General features: G+C 42.6%; 1 protein-coding gene across 1 annotated transcript in view; it reads left to right on the top strand.

Moving 5' to 3' along the window:
- The first annotated feature begins 15,557 nt into the window (after positions 1 to 15,557).
- Positions 15,558 to 19,047, top strand: part of SH3BGRL2 (SH3 domain binding glutamate rich protein like 2) — a 38,695-nt gene continuing 35,205 nt past the window's right edge. Inside the window, exon 1 of the mRNA XM_039569023.1 lies at positions 15,558 to 15,716. Coding sequence (XP_039424957.1) covers positions 15,672 to 15,716 — 45 coding nt within the window. The 5' untranslated portion in view covers positions 15,558 to 15,671. The remainder of the gene's footprint in view (positions 15,717 to 19,047) is intronic.

Genomic DNA, 19,047 nt, shown 5'->3' with positions numbered 1-19,047 from the left:
GCTTCTGTGAGAGCCTACAGAAGGAGCAGAATGGCTGTATCTCAGGTATTCTGGAGTAAATCTGGTTTTTTGAGTCAAACTCATCTTCACTGGTGAGTACAACTGCCTTTCCAGGGAAGTAGGAATTTTATAATGATAAATTACCTTAACAGTGTTTGTCAGAGCTGGTGGGTTGTGTCCTCAATGCTCTGAAAGTACAACCTGTAAGACCTGGTTGACACTGATTACCTGTCACTTGGTGAAATAATTGTGACAAAGCAGGCTGGAGGTGTTCTCAAAGGCAGGATGTTGAAATTAGCTAACCTCATGGTTTTAACTGCTCCCAGCTCCAAGGTCACTTCCAATCTGGACCAGCCTCTATGTGACAAGAAAATGTGGGTACCTGTGCCAGGGAGATAATTAGGTACAGATCGGTTGAACATAAAATACAGGTAAGGTTGTGCTAGGATACATCATGCATGATGTAAGAACGTTAACACAAGCCAGCAATGCACCCTTGCAACCAATGCCACTTGGGGCTGCAAGGGGAAGTGCTGTCAGCTGGTGAGGGGAGAGACCCTCCCCTCTGTTCAGCACTGGTGGCACACTTTGGGAGTGCTGGGACCAGTTCTGGACACCCCAATAGAAGGGAGGCATGGATATACTGGAGTGGGTCCAGTGAAGGACCATGAAGGGATTGAGGCATCTCAGGTACGAGAGGCTGTAAATACCCGATGAGGGGAGTAAAAGCAGAGAAATCAGGTGCTTCTCAGTGATGCTGAGTGGCAGGACAAGAAGCAATGGCCACACTTTGAAATACAGGAAATTCCATTTAAACATAAGAAAACACTTGTTACTGTGCAGGTGATCAAAGACAAGAAGTTTTCCCAGGGAGGCTGAGGAATCTCCATCCTTGGAGGTACTCTAAAATGTGATTTGACAGTCCTGAACAACGAACCCTAGCTGACCTTGCTTGAGCAGGTGAGTGTTGGCCCAGATGATATCGAGAGGTCTCCTGGGACCTCAGACACTCTGTGATTCTGTGATACCAGAATGCATACTATGGACAAGGAATGCTGGAGCTGATGGCACTGGTCCTACTAAGACACCATGTCATTTAAATTCTCATATATGCATATCTCATGTATGAATGTTTTGATTAGGACTTCTGGTGTGGCATCAGCAGTCAACTGCTCTTGATTAACCCCTTTACTTCTTATGGGCTTCTTTGGTGATTTTCTATTGCATTTTAGGAGTCAGCCTCAGATCTAGATATTTGGTTCTGGTTTTGGTTTTTAGGTGCATGAGCTTGCATTTGTGACCACATCTGAATTAACAACACTGGACAATTTTTTAAAATCTCAACAATTGATCAGTCAGTCTGTATAATAGAACTGTTACCTTTATTGTTTTTCACATTAGCAGCAATTTGTGTGTCATATTGCAAATTTTATATACAGTGATGCTGGTCTCATCAAGGGCATTGATAAATGTATTGAAAAAATTCGTACCCAAAAGATTCTCCCATAAATTTGAAAAATATGCAATCCCTTGACCTGAAAACACTTCAGCTATAGTACATTTTTATGACCTAGTTGTTAACCAGTTTTAAAAATTAACATGTAATATGCTACATTGATTTTGTTTACAGTTGTTTTTTAATGCAAGATTATGTCAAATATTTGGCAAAGACAGTATTTCAGCCACAATCTTCATTATCAGTCTAATGCTTAATCTCATTAAAACAGTATCAAATTTGTTTGACAGTCTGGCTTCCTGGGAAACTGTGTCGACTGACGTTAATAAACCTGTAATCCGTTAATTCCTTCATTAGTATCCCATATCAGCATTTCTATTAGTTTGCTTGATGACACTTGCTAGCTAAAGCTGCCTGTAGTTACCCAAGCGATTATATTTATTGCCTGAGAAGGCTGGTCCAACATTAACTTTTCCTATACAAGGTCTGAAATTCAAATTACCGCGGTGCCATTGCCAAGGGCCCTGACAGCAGAAGCACAGGATTGCCGAGCAGGCCATTTTGTCTTCGGTTTGTTAACCCTTCTCCACTTCCTTAAAGGCGACGGAAGGTTTTTGTCCCTCGCCCTGGCTCCCCGCCTCGGAGCTGCCGGTGCCCGGTCCCGGCGGGGCGGCGGGCGCAGTAGCGCGGCGATGCTCTAGATGGGGCTTCAGCACCGGCAGAGGTAGCGAATAAAACCAGCCCTTAAAGGCGATGGAGGGGTTGATAACAGCCTCGTCCCGCCTTTAAATTCGTCCTTCTTCCTTTCATCCAATTGCCTTTTTTCACAAGGGGTTGCTGGTAACTAGAGGCATCCCTCAAGGACGGAGGCTGGAGCCAATATTGTTTAATGTCTTTATTATTGAGCTGGCCAAGGGATGGAGTTTGTTGGGGCTTTGGGTATATATTCCCACTCCTGAGGTTTGGCTCTTGGGCAGGGGGCTAGTTCCGTGCCTGTGCAGCCAAGAGCGGCCTCTGGGGACTGGGGGAGCTCTCCAATGTGCTGTGGAGGGGGTGCAGCCGGGGCCAACTCTTGGCCATCGGCAGCTGCTTTCAGCTGCGTGTCTTGTGCCGAGGGCACTGCCCTGCAGATGGGGCCTCTCAGCTCCTGCACAGGCAGCACCGTGACTGTGGAGCAGCCTGGTGACCGCGGGGTTTGGGCTGACCCCATCACCACCCCAGCCCGGCTCTGCTGGCTCTGCAGGCACTGCAGCGCTGGCCTCAGTCAGTGGGACTCTGCAGTCCCCACTGTCACCCTTCGGGACAGAGTAACCCCATGAGGCAAGCATGGGCCAGGATGCAGTTCTCCAGAAAAAGCCCTGGGATCCTAGCGGGCGGCAGGCTGAACATGACTCAGCAAGGTGCCTTGGGATCTCCAGTACAAGAAAAACATTTAAAACGTGGATTGAGTCCTGTAAAGGACCACCAAGCCAGTGGGGAGCTGGAACACAGGATATTCAAGGGCAGGCTGAGGCTGCTGGGTTTGCTCAGCCTGCAGAAGAGATGCTTCAGGGGCAACTTGGTGCTGTCTACTGTTACCTGGCGGGAGGATGTGGGGAAGATTTAGCCACACTCTTCCCGAGGTGCCCTGGGGAAGGATGAGAGGCAGCTGAACACACATTGCAACATGGGGAATTCTGACCAGATCATAGGAAAAAAAATTCACCACGAGGGTGGTCAAACACTGAAGCAGGATGCCCAGAAAAGTTTTGGAGTCTTCAACCTTGGAGATATTGAAACCTTAACTGGACACAGCTCCACGCAACCCAACCTAGTTGCCCCTACTTTGAGCAGCTTGTCTGACTGATGGCCTCCAGAAGTCCCTTCCAAATTGTTAGTCCGTAATGCAGTGATTCTGAAGTTGTGTTGCTGTTTCCAAGCCGGCAGTGTGCCCTGCCCTGTGCTGCCTCCCAAAGCATGCACAGGGATCGTTGTGGAGAGTGCTAGCTGAACCATGAAAGCCATGGCACTGGCTGTGGTCACATTTTCACAGGGAAGGAGACAGAGTTCCAGTTCTGAAATAGTTTAAGTAAATAAACAGAGTTTCCTAAAATAGAAATTCAGAAAATAAAAACACCTCTTTATTTTCATGCAAGTGCTGTTAGCTCATTCATTCCATTCATCTGATTTATGACAATAGTTACAAATGTGAAATCCTGATCCTTCTGGGGGTGTGTTCTGGACAGGGATCATCAGTGGCTTGTGCACACCAGTACAACTAAATATAAATATCTTTTCATTATCAGAGCTAATTACTTTGTACTTTTATTAGATTGAAACCTCTTTTTGAAACTGAAATTTCAGAACCAAACTAAAGAGTTTTTAACATTTGACTGATTTCCTGTAATAATACATTTAGCTAATTACTAATTCCTTATTCCTGGTTAAGATTCACTCATATCAAGATTTATGAAACATGATGACTTTAATGATTGCTCAGTTTTTCACATACAGAAGACAGTATTTACTTCAGACATATTTTTAAGCAGGTTTTCTGGGGAAACTGAGGAAGCTAAGAATCTTTCCTGCACCTTCCAAGTTGACAGTGTTGTTCCTAGGGGAAGAATGTAAGCCAAAGGAACTGAAAATACCTTGCCATCAGCCTTTCTCTGTTTAATCTATTAGCCACTCAGCTGTATAATGCATTATCTGTCACACAGTGATAAGCAGCTTAGCTCTCTGAGATCATATTAAATATGTTCAGTTTAGCCTAATTCTGCAGCGCTCCATCAGGAGACACCCTGATGTCCACCTGGAGTGGAGCCCTTTTGAAGCCAGTGCAGCCCTGCACAGGGATGGGGACCCTCCTTCCTGGCTCAAGGCCTCAGAGGAGAATATTCTGACTGTCTTCCTTCTTTTCTAAAATGCTTTCTTCAGTTTCTGTTCATGCATTTTGAGAAATGAAATATTCAAGTGAGCCCATGCCCTAGAAAACAAAAATATCCCTGTCGCAGATCATCTAGAAGTTTATAGGTTAGAACTGCCTTGATCTTGTTTAACAAGCTCTGCTAGAAAAATATATTTTAAAAAGAACTACTCAGCATTTTCCATACTTTAAAACTACACCTATTTAATATTTTGTTAATAGTTCATTGGAAGTTTGACATCACATCTACTCCCTATATTGTCTTTAATTACTTGTAAAATTCATGTCACCTTGAAAAAACCCTGAAGCCTGCTGAAAGTCCTGACACTAATACATAGGTAAGGTAGCAGTCTTTGCCTTTTTCTGACACCTCTCTGAGGTCGATGGGATAAAGACTGTGTAATGACAGATCCTCTCAGCCCCTTCTCCACAGTGACTCCATGTGTTCCTGGCACGGATGCATGGACTCCTTTGCTGTTCAGGGAGCTCCATCTGCAGCTCAATGATCACAAGCTGGATTTTAACCAATAGATATAAATAGATTTGATGGAGATGATGAATGTGATAGTCATCCCTAGACAGTCACTGCCAAGAAAACTGCAATATTATAAAAAAAAAAAAATTATCCTAAATGTTTGGCATTTTTGGAGGGGCAGAATGGGGACAAACTGAGGTGGAAGGCAGCAGTTAAAGCAGATGTGGAACTTAAAAATAGTATTAACTTATATTAATGTTGACTAAATAGAATAAATACAGCTCTGGCTAAAATGCAGGTGTACCAGTATTGGTGGGTGACCCTGAATTAAGAATTGGTGAATACTGCTTGTGGTAGGAAAAGTAGAATGAGCACAAGTTTCTGCTTTTTTACCTTGACATTTCTGTTCATTCTTTGCATATTTTAAAACACAATCACAGCCCTCAGTTCATCAGCTTAAAAAAAAAGGCTGCTGCTCAGGCTTCTTCTTATAAATTCTAAAATGACTATTTTAAGGGTATTGCATATACTCCTTTTGGTGGGAAATTACATTCAACATTGGAGTTAAAGGTCATATGACCTCACACAAGATGGGTGCCAGTGCTGAGAAAACTGAATAGAGTGGTACAATTTCCTCAGGATTTAAAATTAACCTCATTGGATGATTGGCTTACATTTCTAATCCGATATATCAGGCTAAATATAGACTTTGAAGACAATTTCTTTCCATGCAAATAATCACTGCAGGCTAAAAATGAGTAAAAATTTAAATGGAGAGAGAAAAATACTGATTAAATTATAGACAAACTGCCATCTTGCTAGAATATTGACCTGAAACTGCACATACAAAAGGTGCCTGCAAGGAAGAGAAGGCAAAATTTAAAAAATAGAAAGAAAAACTATTATATTTGGATATATATTTATAGAGGGAGATTTTCTGATGCTGTCAGCAATTTCTGTCAAAGACCTACCTTCAGAGGCATCACTGTTGACTTTCAAACATTTCATTACTGCATTTTAATTATTAACTATGAAAGGCGTCCCTGAATGATCTGCAGGAGCTATGAATCATTCATTATTACTAAAACAACCTTTTTTTCCCTTTCAAAAAAAATAGCAAAAGGACGGCAAAACCTTTAGAAAAGAACTAATATTTTAGAAAATGCTACAAATCAATACTGCAAGGAACTCCAAGGTCACAGAAGGAAACAGAGTGGGGAGCTGAGATTAAGGCTGTATGCAGGGTTGCTTTTTTTTTGTTGTTTTTTTTCTCCTCTGGTCTCCTAAATTCCTGAAGAATATAAATATCATAAAATATATTATGTAGGCAGATGTAACTTGAATTTAGTAAGTCCATACTAATATTCTAAGTAGATAAGAGAGATGCTTCTGTGCAAGAACCCGCTCTATGGCACTAAACCCATTTGGGAGCAGTCTTTCATTTCCCATATTAAAACAAGACATGAATTTCCATATGACAGACAAAAAAAGATTTGCTTCACTGACAAAGGGTCCCATCTCTACTGGAATTCAGCAAGTTCCAGACATAGGAGAAATATTATAACCCAGTTTACTTGGTTTTATTTGTTAGTGTAACTTGTACCAAGAAATATAAATAGCCTTGGTTCCTGGGGAAGCTCACAGCACTGTTTTTGATCAGTCTGATGAGAAATTTGCCCTGAATACTTAAAGGGTTTATTCTTAAAACATGATTTCCACCCTGTGAGAGAAACTGTATCATCAGCCATGATCTTTATTATATCCTAGTCCCATAAAAATCATTCTCATTGGTTCAACATCTATGTTGAACCGGATGCAATTCCAGACTAACACGTGACACAGCCCAGCCTTGGAAGTGCCAGCAATGTGGAGACAGCAAGAAATTACCACAGGTAAAGCTGAATCTGAGTAAGATGGAGATGTCTGTAGGTATGAAGACCATGTCTAACATTTATTTACTGCTTGTCATGCTTAATGGCTACATCACAGAAAGTGACAAAATGGAAAGATCCTAAAAGAAATATTGCAAGAGAGACTGTCTCTCAGAAGTTGCTTTCAAGAAGATATGGAAGGTATATATGATTGTCTGATTTTCTGCCTGCTGCAGCTAGGTTGTCTGCGAAGGTCAGAACCAAGCCAGGTTTCTCTAGGCCAGTGTCTCACCACTGGGTCATGCAATAGAAGGTTTGTAAGGCCGTTGCCAGTCATATTCTAAATAGAAGTCTGCTCTTTGCATTCATGATAATTCACAGTTGTTTCCCAGCCTGAATCTGCAACCCATCTTGTGGAGTATCTGTCTTTCACACAAAAAAATCCTATTTATTTCACTGAATGCTACTTGTCTGAGTGAGGTCTACTCAATGGGAATAAGGACTGCAGCTACAGGCTATAGTGACTCAATGGGGATTTGAAATGAAAGATTTGAACCGGCTCTGTGAGTATATGAAGCAATATTTTTCTCTTCCGTGAAGTCTTCCATGAGGTCTTTGCTGGACCCTTGCTTGTCTTTGAACCCTGATGATGTGAGGGATCTCAGGAGGAACCCCTCACACTGGCCTCCAGTGCAGCCTATGATGTAGTTCAAAAACTCTGAGAATGGGTCTGTCGTATGTCCTATTATCTGGATTCCATTGAGAAATATTGCATCCAGTTACAACACTATTGTGTCGAGTTTAATATTCCTCAGACTTTCCTAAACTTTAGTTATCATCACTAAAAAGTTAGTATTGAATCAAAGTTATCTCCTGTTGTTTTAAATAGAACTGTTGTGGTGGGGAGGGGGTTTACATGTTGAAAGTAGACCAGGCATCACAAATATTTACCCACTTAGAGCCTGATATAGCTATTATATCATATTTGTCCATTTGTGAACAAATTATGGTTGAAAGACAGCTTTCTGTATACAAATAAGGAAATTTTTACAATAAAGGCTTTTAAAATACTGTAGCTTCTTTTTCAGGAGTTTTTTAAAAGTAGCCTATGCTGACTATGGCTAAAACAGGTTGTGACTGGACAGGTATGCTCTCTAAAATAGGTTTAGCAGCATAGTTGCTTGGCTATACCTTCATTATTTATTTTATATCTGCTATTCTGAAAGTAATTTTAGTTCAGTCTAGCTGCATTTAGAAAAAATCAATGGCAGATTTGACATGCTTGCCCTTGCCATGCCATTAGCAGAGCATCAGACTTGACCCTGCTGGCTGCATGATGTCTGCTGCTTAGTGAAATAGAAAGTATGTATCTTGAGAAGACGGTTTTGATGAATCAAGGAAATAATATTTCTTGCAGCAAGATTAATTTTGCTAACCTCTCATAGCTTCTCATTTGGCTTGCCATGCTTGTTTTACAGATTTCCTGTGAAGACCCAGTTGTGTGTCTTTCATCATCCTTTTCTAATTAATTAAAAAACCCCAAACAAACAGGGCAGTACTAGCTTTTTGTTCTTAGCATCCAAGTTGTGCTCTGAATAGTCTGGAAGCTGGCCTAAGCCGAGCCTTCACTGACAAAAGTCATAGAAACTTACTGTGTCAACCAGCAGTTCTCCCAGCAGAAAAACATGGATCTAAAGAATGTCATTTTTTTTTTCTGCAAAGAAGAGATGGTAAGATCAAATGTGGCCAGACATAACAGTACTGAGTTTTGTAGCTAACTTTTGGGAAGTGCTAAAAATTCCACTTAGCATTTTCACAACTTTACATTTTACAACTGAACAACAGTTGCAGGTGAATTAGTCCTCTATGGAAAATACTACTTTCCAACTGCTACCTCCCCAGTACCTTTATAGCAGGGGAAAATAAATCTCAGCTAGCTCTGAGCATAGCAGCTGCACCAAAGATCTGATCAGGGAAAACAGTGTGCAGAAAACAGGACATGGAAATGCAAAATGTAACAAACTTTGGTCTACAAATCTAAAAGGAATAAACACATACTAGCAAATTTTCCAGGGTTACACTACCAAAGAATACAAAATGTCTATCTACTTTGACAGGCAGGTCTGTGTTTAAAACAGTTTGGGTTGAGACTTGTAAGGCGATGCATGGAAGGACAGTGGTTTCTCTACCCATCACCTGACACACTATATGGTTTCTCATTTATTTGGCTGTCTTTTAGTTTGGCTTACACTGCCTCCTACATGTTCCTTTGTTCTGTGTATTGGTTGCACAGGTTGTATCTACACCGACCTGATGGTGCCAGGCCAGGCACCTGGTTTCCATTCTGTGTGCTCCTGCTCTGAATCCCCATCTCTTCAGCTTCTGTTCAGGCAGTAAAGGGTCATCTTGGTCCAAACAGCCTATGACATTGCAATCACTTCCCATGTAGGTCAATACAGCCTGTCTGCAGCACATCCCTAAACACTGCTGCCACTCTTTCCTTTTCTGCCTTCTCCCTCGACCAGCTTTAGCTCCCACTTGCTAGTCCCCTCTCCAAATTGGGTCATCCTCTCTCCAGTTCAATAAACAGGACCCATGTGCCTTCTCCACTCTTTCATTCTCCTTGGGCCCTGCCCAAGAAGCCAGCAATGCCCAATGTCAGGGCATCACTCCCCTGGTCTAGAAGAATTCCAGCAGGTTGGTTGCAGCTGTCTGCACTGCTTTTACGGAGTTAAATTCTTGCTGTTATGCCTCCTGTCTGTGGGGAAGGGCTCTGTCAGCTCTGTGTCATCTTCTGCAGAGAGATGGGCTACACCTGAGACAGGGTAGGGGCCAGCAGACTCCTGGGCGACCCACGTTGCACATGTGGACGCCTTTGGCCTCTGAGATAAGGATTACCGGTGGGCAAAAGATTTTTTTCTGATGGCTCCTAAAGATCATCTCAAACCTGTGACCGAGTACAGTCTTGTGTCCCCTCAGTGGGAGAGTGGCCTCCATCTGTAGGCTTGAACCCATGCTTGAAATGCAGTGCACACATAATCTTTATCTTCAAATTTACATCAGCTTTCCACGTTTGAGATGTTTCCCCACCTCTCTGTTCTGTGAAACATCTGAAAAACTCCTAAATACTATAAAGATAGTAACTATTCTTAGTTCATTTAGTGCATACACTTTAGGAAAGTTGCCAAAAATCATGTACTCAACTGCTCCTTATTCTCCACGAGATTACTCGCTTTTTGTCCTGGTATATGTAAATATTATTGCTGACCCACTTCTGCATCCTGCAAGAAATGAGTCTTCTAAAGTGCCTTGTCAGAGTGGAACTGAACAGATATGGGAAAAGAGCTGAAAAAAAGCCAAAATGAATGTGGTGGTAGATTGTTTTTCCAAGGGCTTGGCAGAAGGTTCCTCCTGGAAAGGGCTGGCAGGAATGTAATGCTCTATGGCTGCTCTTTGAGTGCACTTCACATCTTGAGTGCTTGCTAATTTAGGTTTCATTGGAACTGCAGATGGGGAAATGAGATTTGTGGGGGCTTTCATCCCTCATCCTTGTGCAATAATGTAGATTACTAAAGGTTGTTCAAATTAGCAGAAATACAGATACAAACCTGCTGAACTTGACATTGTTGGGCCTGATTTATTTGCAGTATCTTGTTCTGAAAGTGTAGACAGCGTAGAAGGCTTGACACTGACCGAAACCTGCCTGGATTCCTGCTCCTCAGTTGGAGCCACCAACTTCAGTAACAGTGGATCTTTAAAGACACAAGTAGAAAATGAACTCTAGAACTTCTTACACAACATAGCTGTAAGTTTAAGGAATGATGAATGATTTAATAGAGAACACAAAAGATGTTTAAATCTCTGGGTTCAGTTGACTGAGCAAGTCAGATGACTGACCTATATCAGATGTGGAATTTCACAGGAAAATATTTTTCTTTCCAAAGGTCCTAAGTATTAGGAATTCATGGAGAGAATCAAAGCAGCCACAGATACTAAAACTAGTCATGTTTCAACTAAAGAGCAGCAGATTGTGACTTCAGCTAAAGGGCAGCAGCTGAGAAGAATGGACTCATACAGCTTTGTAATTATCCAGGTACATTCAGATTTAAATGACACAAAGGAAGGTTTACTCAAGATCCCTGGAATCTTTATTTTTTTTATTTGTTTGGGTTTATTTTCTTCTGTCTGTTATAGAGATGGTACAGAAATAATTCTGAAATGAAGAACAGCTGTACCTCTCTGCCCTCCTCAACATGCCACAAATTTATAAATGTAAGAATCAAAACCTTTCTCAAAATTGTTCCAGCTCTGTCTCTTGCCAAGAACCCGCTTTAACACATGGGCTTTGTAGTAGTTTCAGAGTAATTCAAGTCAAAAGAGAAGGAGCTTTATCTTGGGATGTTATCTCTAAAATCTGACTGTGGGGAAAGCTGAGAAGTGCTCTGAGTATTAACCTCTGGCCACAGTGAAGGTTCTGGAAAGAACAGAGTCTTGCATGAAACCGAGTTTGTTGTTGAGAAACATCAATGATTAATAAAACATCCAAAAAAAATTTGTGAAGGATAGAGTGATCTTGACTGGGAGCTGCTTGACCTGTTGTGCATGTAGAGGAGGATTCATAAGAGTATGCACAGCCCACAGCTGCAGGCATTTAAGCACAACTGAGAAAATGTACCCTGGAGGTTACTTCTGTGAATAAAACAATACCTTAAAACTGCAGTGGCTTCTAGGATGTATGCAGAGAATCAGGCTCCAAGCAGCATTGTTTCATATGCTTTCAAACTGTGTCTGGACAAAATGTTTATGGGCTATCCGCCACCATGCCGAGTGCCATTACACAACAAGAGAAACAGTCCTGTACTTATATCACGTTACTTTGGCCATTTGGTATGGTTTAGAGCCTTTAAGTTATCTTTCTCTGCTGTTCTGCAGTGCAAGAGCAGGTGATGATACTCTGTAGCTCTGTTGAAGCTGGAGCATTGTGTTTTCTCTACCCTTTAACTACATTTTCTGCTCCGTACCATGACACATTTCTACCAAAAAAGATTGATCTGAACTTTCAGAGCTTTTAATGGCATTCTAAATCTGTAATTTTCAACATGTTTTGATGCTTGGAATTTTTAAAAAGTGATAAAGACCTCTTTAGAAATTTAAAGTATCTGGACTGTTGCAGAGTCTATGAGACTTCACTGTTTCTTAGCAATATTTCACAGAACCCAGAGAAATAATTGATTGGTACCAGCAACCCACAAACCAGAAAACTTCTAAAATCCCTCAGACAGACTGCTTCTTTCAGGTGGAAATAAAGCCATCTTAACCATTTTTTCAGTCCTGAACATACTGTTTCTCCCATATTTTTATCCTATGCCTTTTGCATCTTGCTACAATCATCTTTTATCCTAACTACAATGTTCTTTATTCAAAGTTGTACTTTTATACTTCTGTTTCCATATACTCGTAAGCCTCGGTTTTGTGTGTACTTTGTTACCTTAGCAGCACTAAAGTTCTGTTTAATCTTCCATGAAGATCTGGCATAACAATGAATCATTCTTACCACAAAATCTTTAGAAACTACCCCTGCCCCCCATAAATTCACATTGTCAACTCCAGCCTTCCTGTACCTCCTGTAAACATGGGAAACTGCTCATAAATCATTTTAGCAATGTTTTTAATTTATTACATTTCTTCTACTTAACTAAAAGCTCATACCATTTTGTCTTCAAGTGTCCAGAATTGTACAATAGAAATGGAGTTAGAAGCATGGCCTCAGGACATTTATCAGCAGCAGCTGCAGGACAAAGGGGATGTCCAGTCTTAACCTGTACACCACCTGGGAATGCAAAACATCACATGGTGTTGTCCAGTAGGTTTTACACTCCACAGAGGAATAGTTCTCTGCTTAGGAGCCACATAAAGTAAGAGGCTGCTCTACAAGGTTCTCAGTGTAATGTTTATTTTTCCTAACTTTCTGGTTTACTTCCACAACGAACTAGCTTCTTTATGTGTATGGAAAGACTGGCAAAAGAGAGACATGAGAAAGCTGTCTGGATTTTCAATGCCCACATTGCATCAAAGTTGATACTGGAAAGTCATAGGTGCAAAATTTTTAGCCCAAAATATTATAAATATACTTTAAAAATTGAGAATTACAAGAAAATTCTTTGAAATACAGGCTGAGATTGTTCAAAATCAGTTCCAAAGACTGTTTGAAAGGATGCTTTAATTAAGTTGTTGCATTTGTTTTCAAGTTGAATGTGGGCAGGGAGCCCCCAGTTCTTTGATGATTTCTCTAAATACGTGTGGAATAAAGATGCTGAAGCTTTGGCTAAAGCTGTTTCAAGTGTGATAGAGGGAAGATCTTCATGAGCTCTGGTACTTTAGCTCAATTTGAGTCTATCAGCTCTGGCCATGAGTTTAGCTGCTCAGACTCTGTTTTGACATTCAAACTGGAGGAACCTATCAACCCAAGGGCTGCAGGAACAGAAGGGAGACTCTAAAAACAATAAAAAAGAAAAATGTGCATTGTCTTGTCTGCCATTTTTTTCCCCTAGCTTTTGAGAATTTATGCAGCTTATAAACACTTTCAAGTGAACTGAAATGAAAGTTGTCTGTTTTCCACATGGGAAAGGAGACTAAATCTGTAGCTTTTGGAGCTAAGAAAATAGAGGATTCTTATAGGAAGAGGAAACAATCTTAAGTTACAGTTTTCACATTCCCATTAGAATTCCTAATTTTCTTATTTACAGCTCATGCTTTTTCCATATAATGCCATTGCCACATGTTTTCTCTAGGTTATTGGTTACGTGTCAAGGCTGTCTCTGAGATGTAGGAACATTCTTTTCTTCTTTTTAATGAGAGTTAAAGATGTCCAGCACCCTTCAGAATCAGTCTTGCTCTTTTTTTCTGCTTTGCTGTATTTATGAAATATATTATTAGCAAGCAGGAGTTATTAATATTATAGTTAAAGCTACATATTAGTGCTGTGAGCGAATTATGTACAACCAGCTGCAGTGAGTTGCCCTGATTTTATCTGTTTCATAAAATGGGAGTACGGCCAAAACAGAATATTAAACCAAATATTTTCTAGTAGTGAGTAAACAGAGAAATAAGTAGGAAGTAAGAACCTCCACCTTTTAAAGGAAACTTCAAGAAATACAGGAAAATTTGTTGTCAGAAATAATCCTGCAGCATGAAGGAAATTCACTGAGTAAGGTAATGGGATTTTTCCAGCAAATTCCTGTAATTACTCACCTATCACAGAATTTTAACAAGTTGCTTGGTGTTGCCTTATAAACCAACATAAAAACAAGTTTGTCTCCTTTGCTGCTTTCCCTGGTCATTCAGCAGCAATTAAACAATAAACACTGGTCGTTCACTGGTTTGTGGTTCCCAGTGTTATGCTCAAGTGAAGACAGGAGCACTGAAGCCAGAAAATCTTAACCTTTGTACCTAAGTGTACTCCAATAAAGTTTACTCTCCTTTTCTTTCAACAAGCACTCTCACAAAAGCAAAGTAATGCATAAATCTTTCCAAGATTGCTACTTGAATTCCCATTTTAGGACTTTATATTCCTGATATTAAGCTTCAGTCCAGAGGACAGTGAAATCAGTGGAAATCTTTCCAATGACTTCCACAAGATAAATCAAGCTCTAAGAGAACACTGAGTATTTTATGGCTCTTGCTAGGTACCTTCCCCAAGGAATTCAGGATTTCAAAATAAATAATATTAAAATGTACAACAAGCTTTAAGGACATATTTAGCAGCAAGTCGAGGTCTGTGCACTGTCTGAACAGTGGAAATTCACTGAGGGCAGTGGCAATGCAAAGGTGCGAAGGAGGATGACACAGCACACTTCATCAGTGGGTGAAACGGTGGGAAAGGGAAGTTAAAGGGAATGAGTAACCATCTGGCTGTGCGCAGGGAAGTAAGAGGATGAGGGTTATGACTGTAGTAACATATCAGCTATGTGGTTCTTGACTTTATTTAAAGGCAGGCTGCATCCTCTCAGACCCAAAAGCTGATGAGGACTGAGTTCCCCTCGGTCACTTGCAGATGATCTGAGTGATGAAGGGTTATTTGGGGTTATCTCCTTATCCTGATGATTAATAGCATCTGTTCCACAGCTGATAATACTGGGAACTGTACATCCATACCAGGGAGTGAAAATGGGCAGTGCTGTTTAACTCCTTTGGGACATATGGCACTCTCGCCCAGTGTCCTACCTCTCCTGCGTTGTCCCTGTTGCTTGCCTTGAAAGGAATGCCGGTCCAGAACGGCTTCATTTTCCAACCCTTTGCCGCAGTAAGCAGCGACCAAGGGGCCAGACCCGGACCGAGCGGATCAGATCTGGCGGCTCCGCATGGGGTGGGAGGACCAGGAGCAGCCTGAACTGGGAGCGAGGAGTGGCGGGGGTGGGGAGCAATTTCAGGCGTTGTTCACTTCGGCCCGTGGACAGCGCACCTGGAGGGCGGCACAAGCCCCTCTCAGCCTCTCCAAGACGCACGATGGCACCGGGCAGTCCCGGGCGCTGGGGCACGGCAGCTGGCGCGGGCAGGCTACCGCATGCCTCCATTTCCCCGGCAGCCGGGGGCGGACAGGCTCCCTCCTGGCTCCGTCCTACGGCTGTCCCCGCCCGGGGAGGACTACAGCGCCCATCGGTCCCTGCGCGCCGCCCACACACTCTCGCCTCTCGCCCCTATCGCTGCCTCCTGCCAGCCGGTAGCCGGACCCGGCTCGGCGAGAGGGGCTGCGCTCGCCGCGCAGGGCCGGGCCGGGCAGGGCAGGGCCGGGCAGGGCAGGGCAGGGCAGGGGTGCTGCGGGAGGGCGGCGGCCATCCTCGGGGGCGGCGGCGGGGTGGAGCCGGGCGGCCCCGGCCCCGGCCCCGTCCCGTGCGGGGGAGCGGCTCCTCGCAGCCTCGCTGCCGCGTCCCGACCGCTCCTGTCTCCGCGGCTCATGAGGTGAAGATGGTGATCCGCGTCTTCGTCGCCTCCTCCTCGGGCTCGGTGGCGGTGAGTAGGGGCGAGCGGCGGGGAGGAGGGAGAGGCGCGGGGCCGCCGCGGGCAGGGCTCAGCCTGCGGGGCCGGGGACTGCGCGGGGCTGGCAGCTCGTCCTCCCCGCGCTGCCCAGCCTGCCCTCGGCTCCGAGCTTGTCCCCGCACGCCGGCCCGGACCCCAGAGCCCGTCCGTGAGCTGCCCTGGAACGCGGCGGTGAATTTGCCGCGGTTGCGTGTGCGATGGGGGCGGAAAAGACAACTCTCCTCCGCAAGGCTGCCGGAGCTTAAGTAGTTCCTAAATTGCCTTTGACAAACCAAGCACCCCGAAACCTTTGTAGGGGACTAATCTTGGCTGTGTTTAAAGGGTCTTAGAGGTCATTAAACGGGGCTAAACTTTCCCTCTTGGGAGGCGATCAGCGCCGCGGTGCAGGGGAGACCGTCCCGAGGGAAGCCGAGCCGGGCAGGTGCGGTGCCTCGGTGCCTGCCACCCACGGCAGGCTGGACAGATAAATACAAGGAGAGCCTAGGGACAGACTTCAGGCCACCAGCACCTCTCTGCATTAAGAAATACTCTGGAATAGGTACAGCTCTTCTCAAACTCGCTTTTGAAGGGCTTCACTGCATTCTCTGTTTAATTGAAGCTCGTACATCGTTCTCTTGTTAAATTAATTATGCACGTGACCTATGAATTTCCATATTTTCATATAAAGTGACAGCTTTCTGTTAAGGAAATCTGGGTGTAAGCATCCTACTGAATTCGTTCTTAAATAAGAAACATCAGAAGGATTTAGATATAGTTGATATTCTTTATGCTTCAGCAGTGAAGACAGCTGCATTTTTTGTGTTGCAGAAAGACGTAGCACTTTCCTATCTGAAGGTTTATTGTGTATTCAGTTCCTTCAGCCTTTTACTGTGTGGATCTAGTTTTCAGTTCAGTGGCACAATGACAGGTATGTGTTCTGATATGTTTTGGCATGAAGTGTTCAAAATGCTTAGTGGCTGTATTACAGCTAATAAAAACTAATTATCCATTTCAGTAGCCAACTGAGTAAACACAGCATCTTCAGAACTCTATAATCCATGTCCATCAAGCATGCATAAGAGAAACATCTTCTTCCCTGCATGGGCAGTTGGTTCATGCTGTGGTAGGCTAGTTTTAGTTTCTGTTTCATGCCTCATGGGCTGAACAATATACATAGCTTTGTGTTTTGTTTTTGTTGGAGGGGCAGAAAAGCGCCACAATAGTTTGCTCACCCACATCTCCAGTCTGCAAGGAGGTTATTGATAGGAGTTTTTGATTCTTCTCTCTCCTTACCCTGTCTGCCTGCAAGGCACATATGCAGTTAGCAGAGCAAAATAACCCTTTTAACTATCTATTAACCCAGCAAACCAAATCTGAGTTTGACAAGCAGTTTAAATTGCACATCTGTTCTCTTGCTGACTTTTTTTCTGGGTTGGACAGCAAGAAGATGACAGAATATGGGTAACAGTTTGCGTGCTGGTGATAGTAAACTTTCTTAATCTAGACAGCAGTACATCTGAGTGCAGCCTAAAGACCAGAACAGATGATTCAGTGATTGAAGGTACTGTTATAAAGGGCCAGAGCTGTGACATATCTTTTTTTTCTTTCATCTGTGTTATCACAGCATTTAAGAACTTTAATTATGGGCTAGGTTCCTGCTGTTCTCAGTGTTGGATCATGGAGGCTTTTCTATTTTCTGTGGGCCTTGCAGGGGATGTCCTTAGATCTGGGCTAAGCGATGGAAGAAAATGACAAAACACTATTATTAGCTAGTTATGTGGAAATCTGCATCTGGAGAAGAAGGTGGTTACTGTATTTCATGTCTCTAAACAGTTTTAAGGGAAGTTTTAAACTTATTATTATCCTTCTAGAACAAAACATTAGTGAGAGGAAGCAAAAAGTGTTTAAGTCAAACAGGTCATCTCCTCCAGCCTTCAGCACTACATCAGCTATTTTTTGGGATCCTGTGCAATTCACGAGACAAGATTATTTCCCTGTCAAGAAAAATGAGTACCCCATATAGATCCTACTCTCTCTCCTGCTAAAAATGTCAGAATCCATGGTTTAATTTCTACCTTTAGGTTAGCTTGAGTCAAATTGTAGGCTAGCTGCTTGTAAGAGTGGGTGTTTCTCAGATTAGTATCTGACCTGCTGTAATTGACCAAAAACTTTTACATGTAATACTGACTGACAAAAACAAGCAGTGTCATTGTGATATAATTAATTTTCCCAATCTCTCTAGACATACTTTGTTAAATTACTCTTTATTTTAAAATGAAAAGTCCATGTAGTCTCTAGGGTAAGCTTCTGTTTTGGCAAATATAATGAGCTAAACTCTTTGTGTATGACTCCTTCTGAAATCTTCAGAATATCCTGGTCAAATGACAGGCATTTGGCTGAAATGTTCCTGAGAAATACACTGGTTGTCTACTCAGAAAAGGCTTTAGTTTGCATAAATGTAACTTTCTCTGGAAGCTACTAAAGTATTTATTGATCCCGATACTTGGTGTAATTTGTTTTGTGCTAAAGAAGATAAAAATATATAATTGTCACACATAATTCTAAGAGTCTAGTGCATCAAACATTTTGAGGGTCATTCCAAAAAATGAGATAAGGAAGTAATTGAAGGGAATGAGAAGGAGCCAAGAATAATGTGAATTTTCCCTTCATTTGGTTTCGGGAGTTCTCCCTGCAGCATCTTCCAAACACCTGAAAGTTCTTAGACCCCCGGGAGGTTAGTGGTAGTAACTGCTTTTTGTTTGTTTAATAAAACTTGTCACTAGAAATGCTTCATGAGCTTAAAATAACTCACAAATCCCAAAATGCAGTTGTTGCTTGAGTGGCAACGTTGATCTTCAGTGTTAGGGAAGCTGGACTGTGGGTTTAGCCTGTAGGGACTCTGTAGAGAAGTTTCTGAGACCTTCTTGTGGGAAGGGAGGAGAGAGGCATTTGTGCGTGTGCGTACATTTCTAAATCACGTCGTGTTGTTTTAAGCATGAATTAGGCAGATTGAATTGAATGGCAATGCGAAGCCTCTGAATAGGCAGGCAGGCAGGCATGTTTCTACAAGCCTTACTGTCTCCTGCTCTTTCTGACCTGAATTTCTACTTGTGTTGGTAAGCCCTGTCTCGAATTCCATGCACTTCTTTGTAGGGCTGGGGAGGCAGGCTTTGCTACTCCTCCCTGATAAGGACAATCAGTGTTCTTTTGTGCCTAAGAGAAAGGTTACTTTAAAAGTAGCCTTTACTTTTCTCCCTCAGCAGTGCTTCACTGTTTTCAGGAAATAGTTTATGCCTGTGTTTTTCACCAAATCATTCCAAGGTGA

This window comes from Corvus cornix, chromosome 3, assembly GCF_000738735.6.
Source record: "Corvus cornix cornix isolate S_Up_H32 chromosome 3, ASM73873v5, whole genome shotgun sequence".
Lineage (NCBI taxonomy): Eukaryota > Metazoa > Chordata > Aves > Passeriformes > Corvidae > Corvus > Corvus cornix.
The sequence above is the reverse complement of the archived record's forward strand: the minus strand, read 5'-3'. Positions and strand labels throughout refer to the sequence as shown.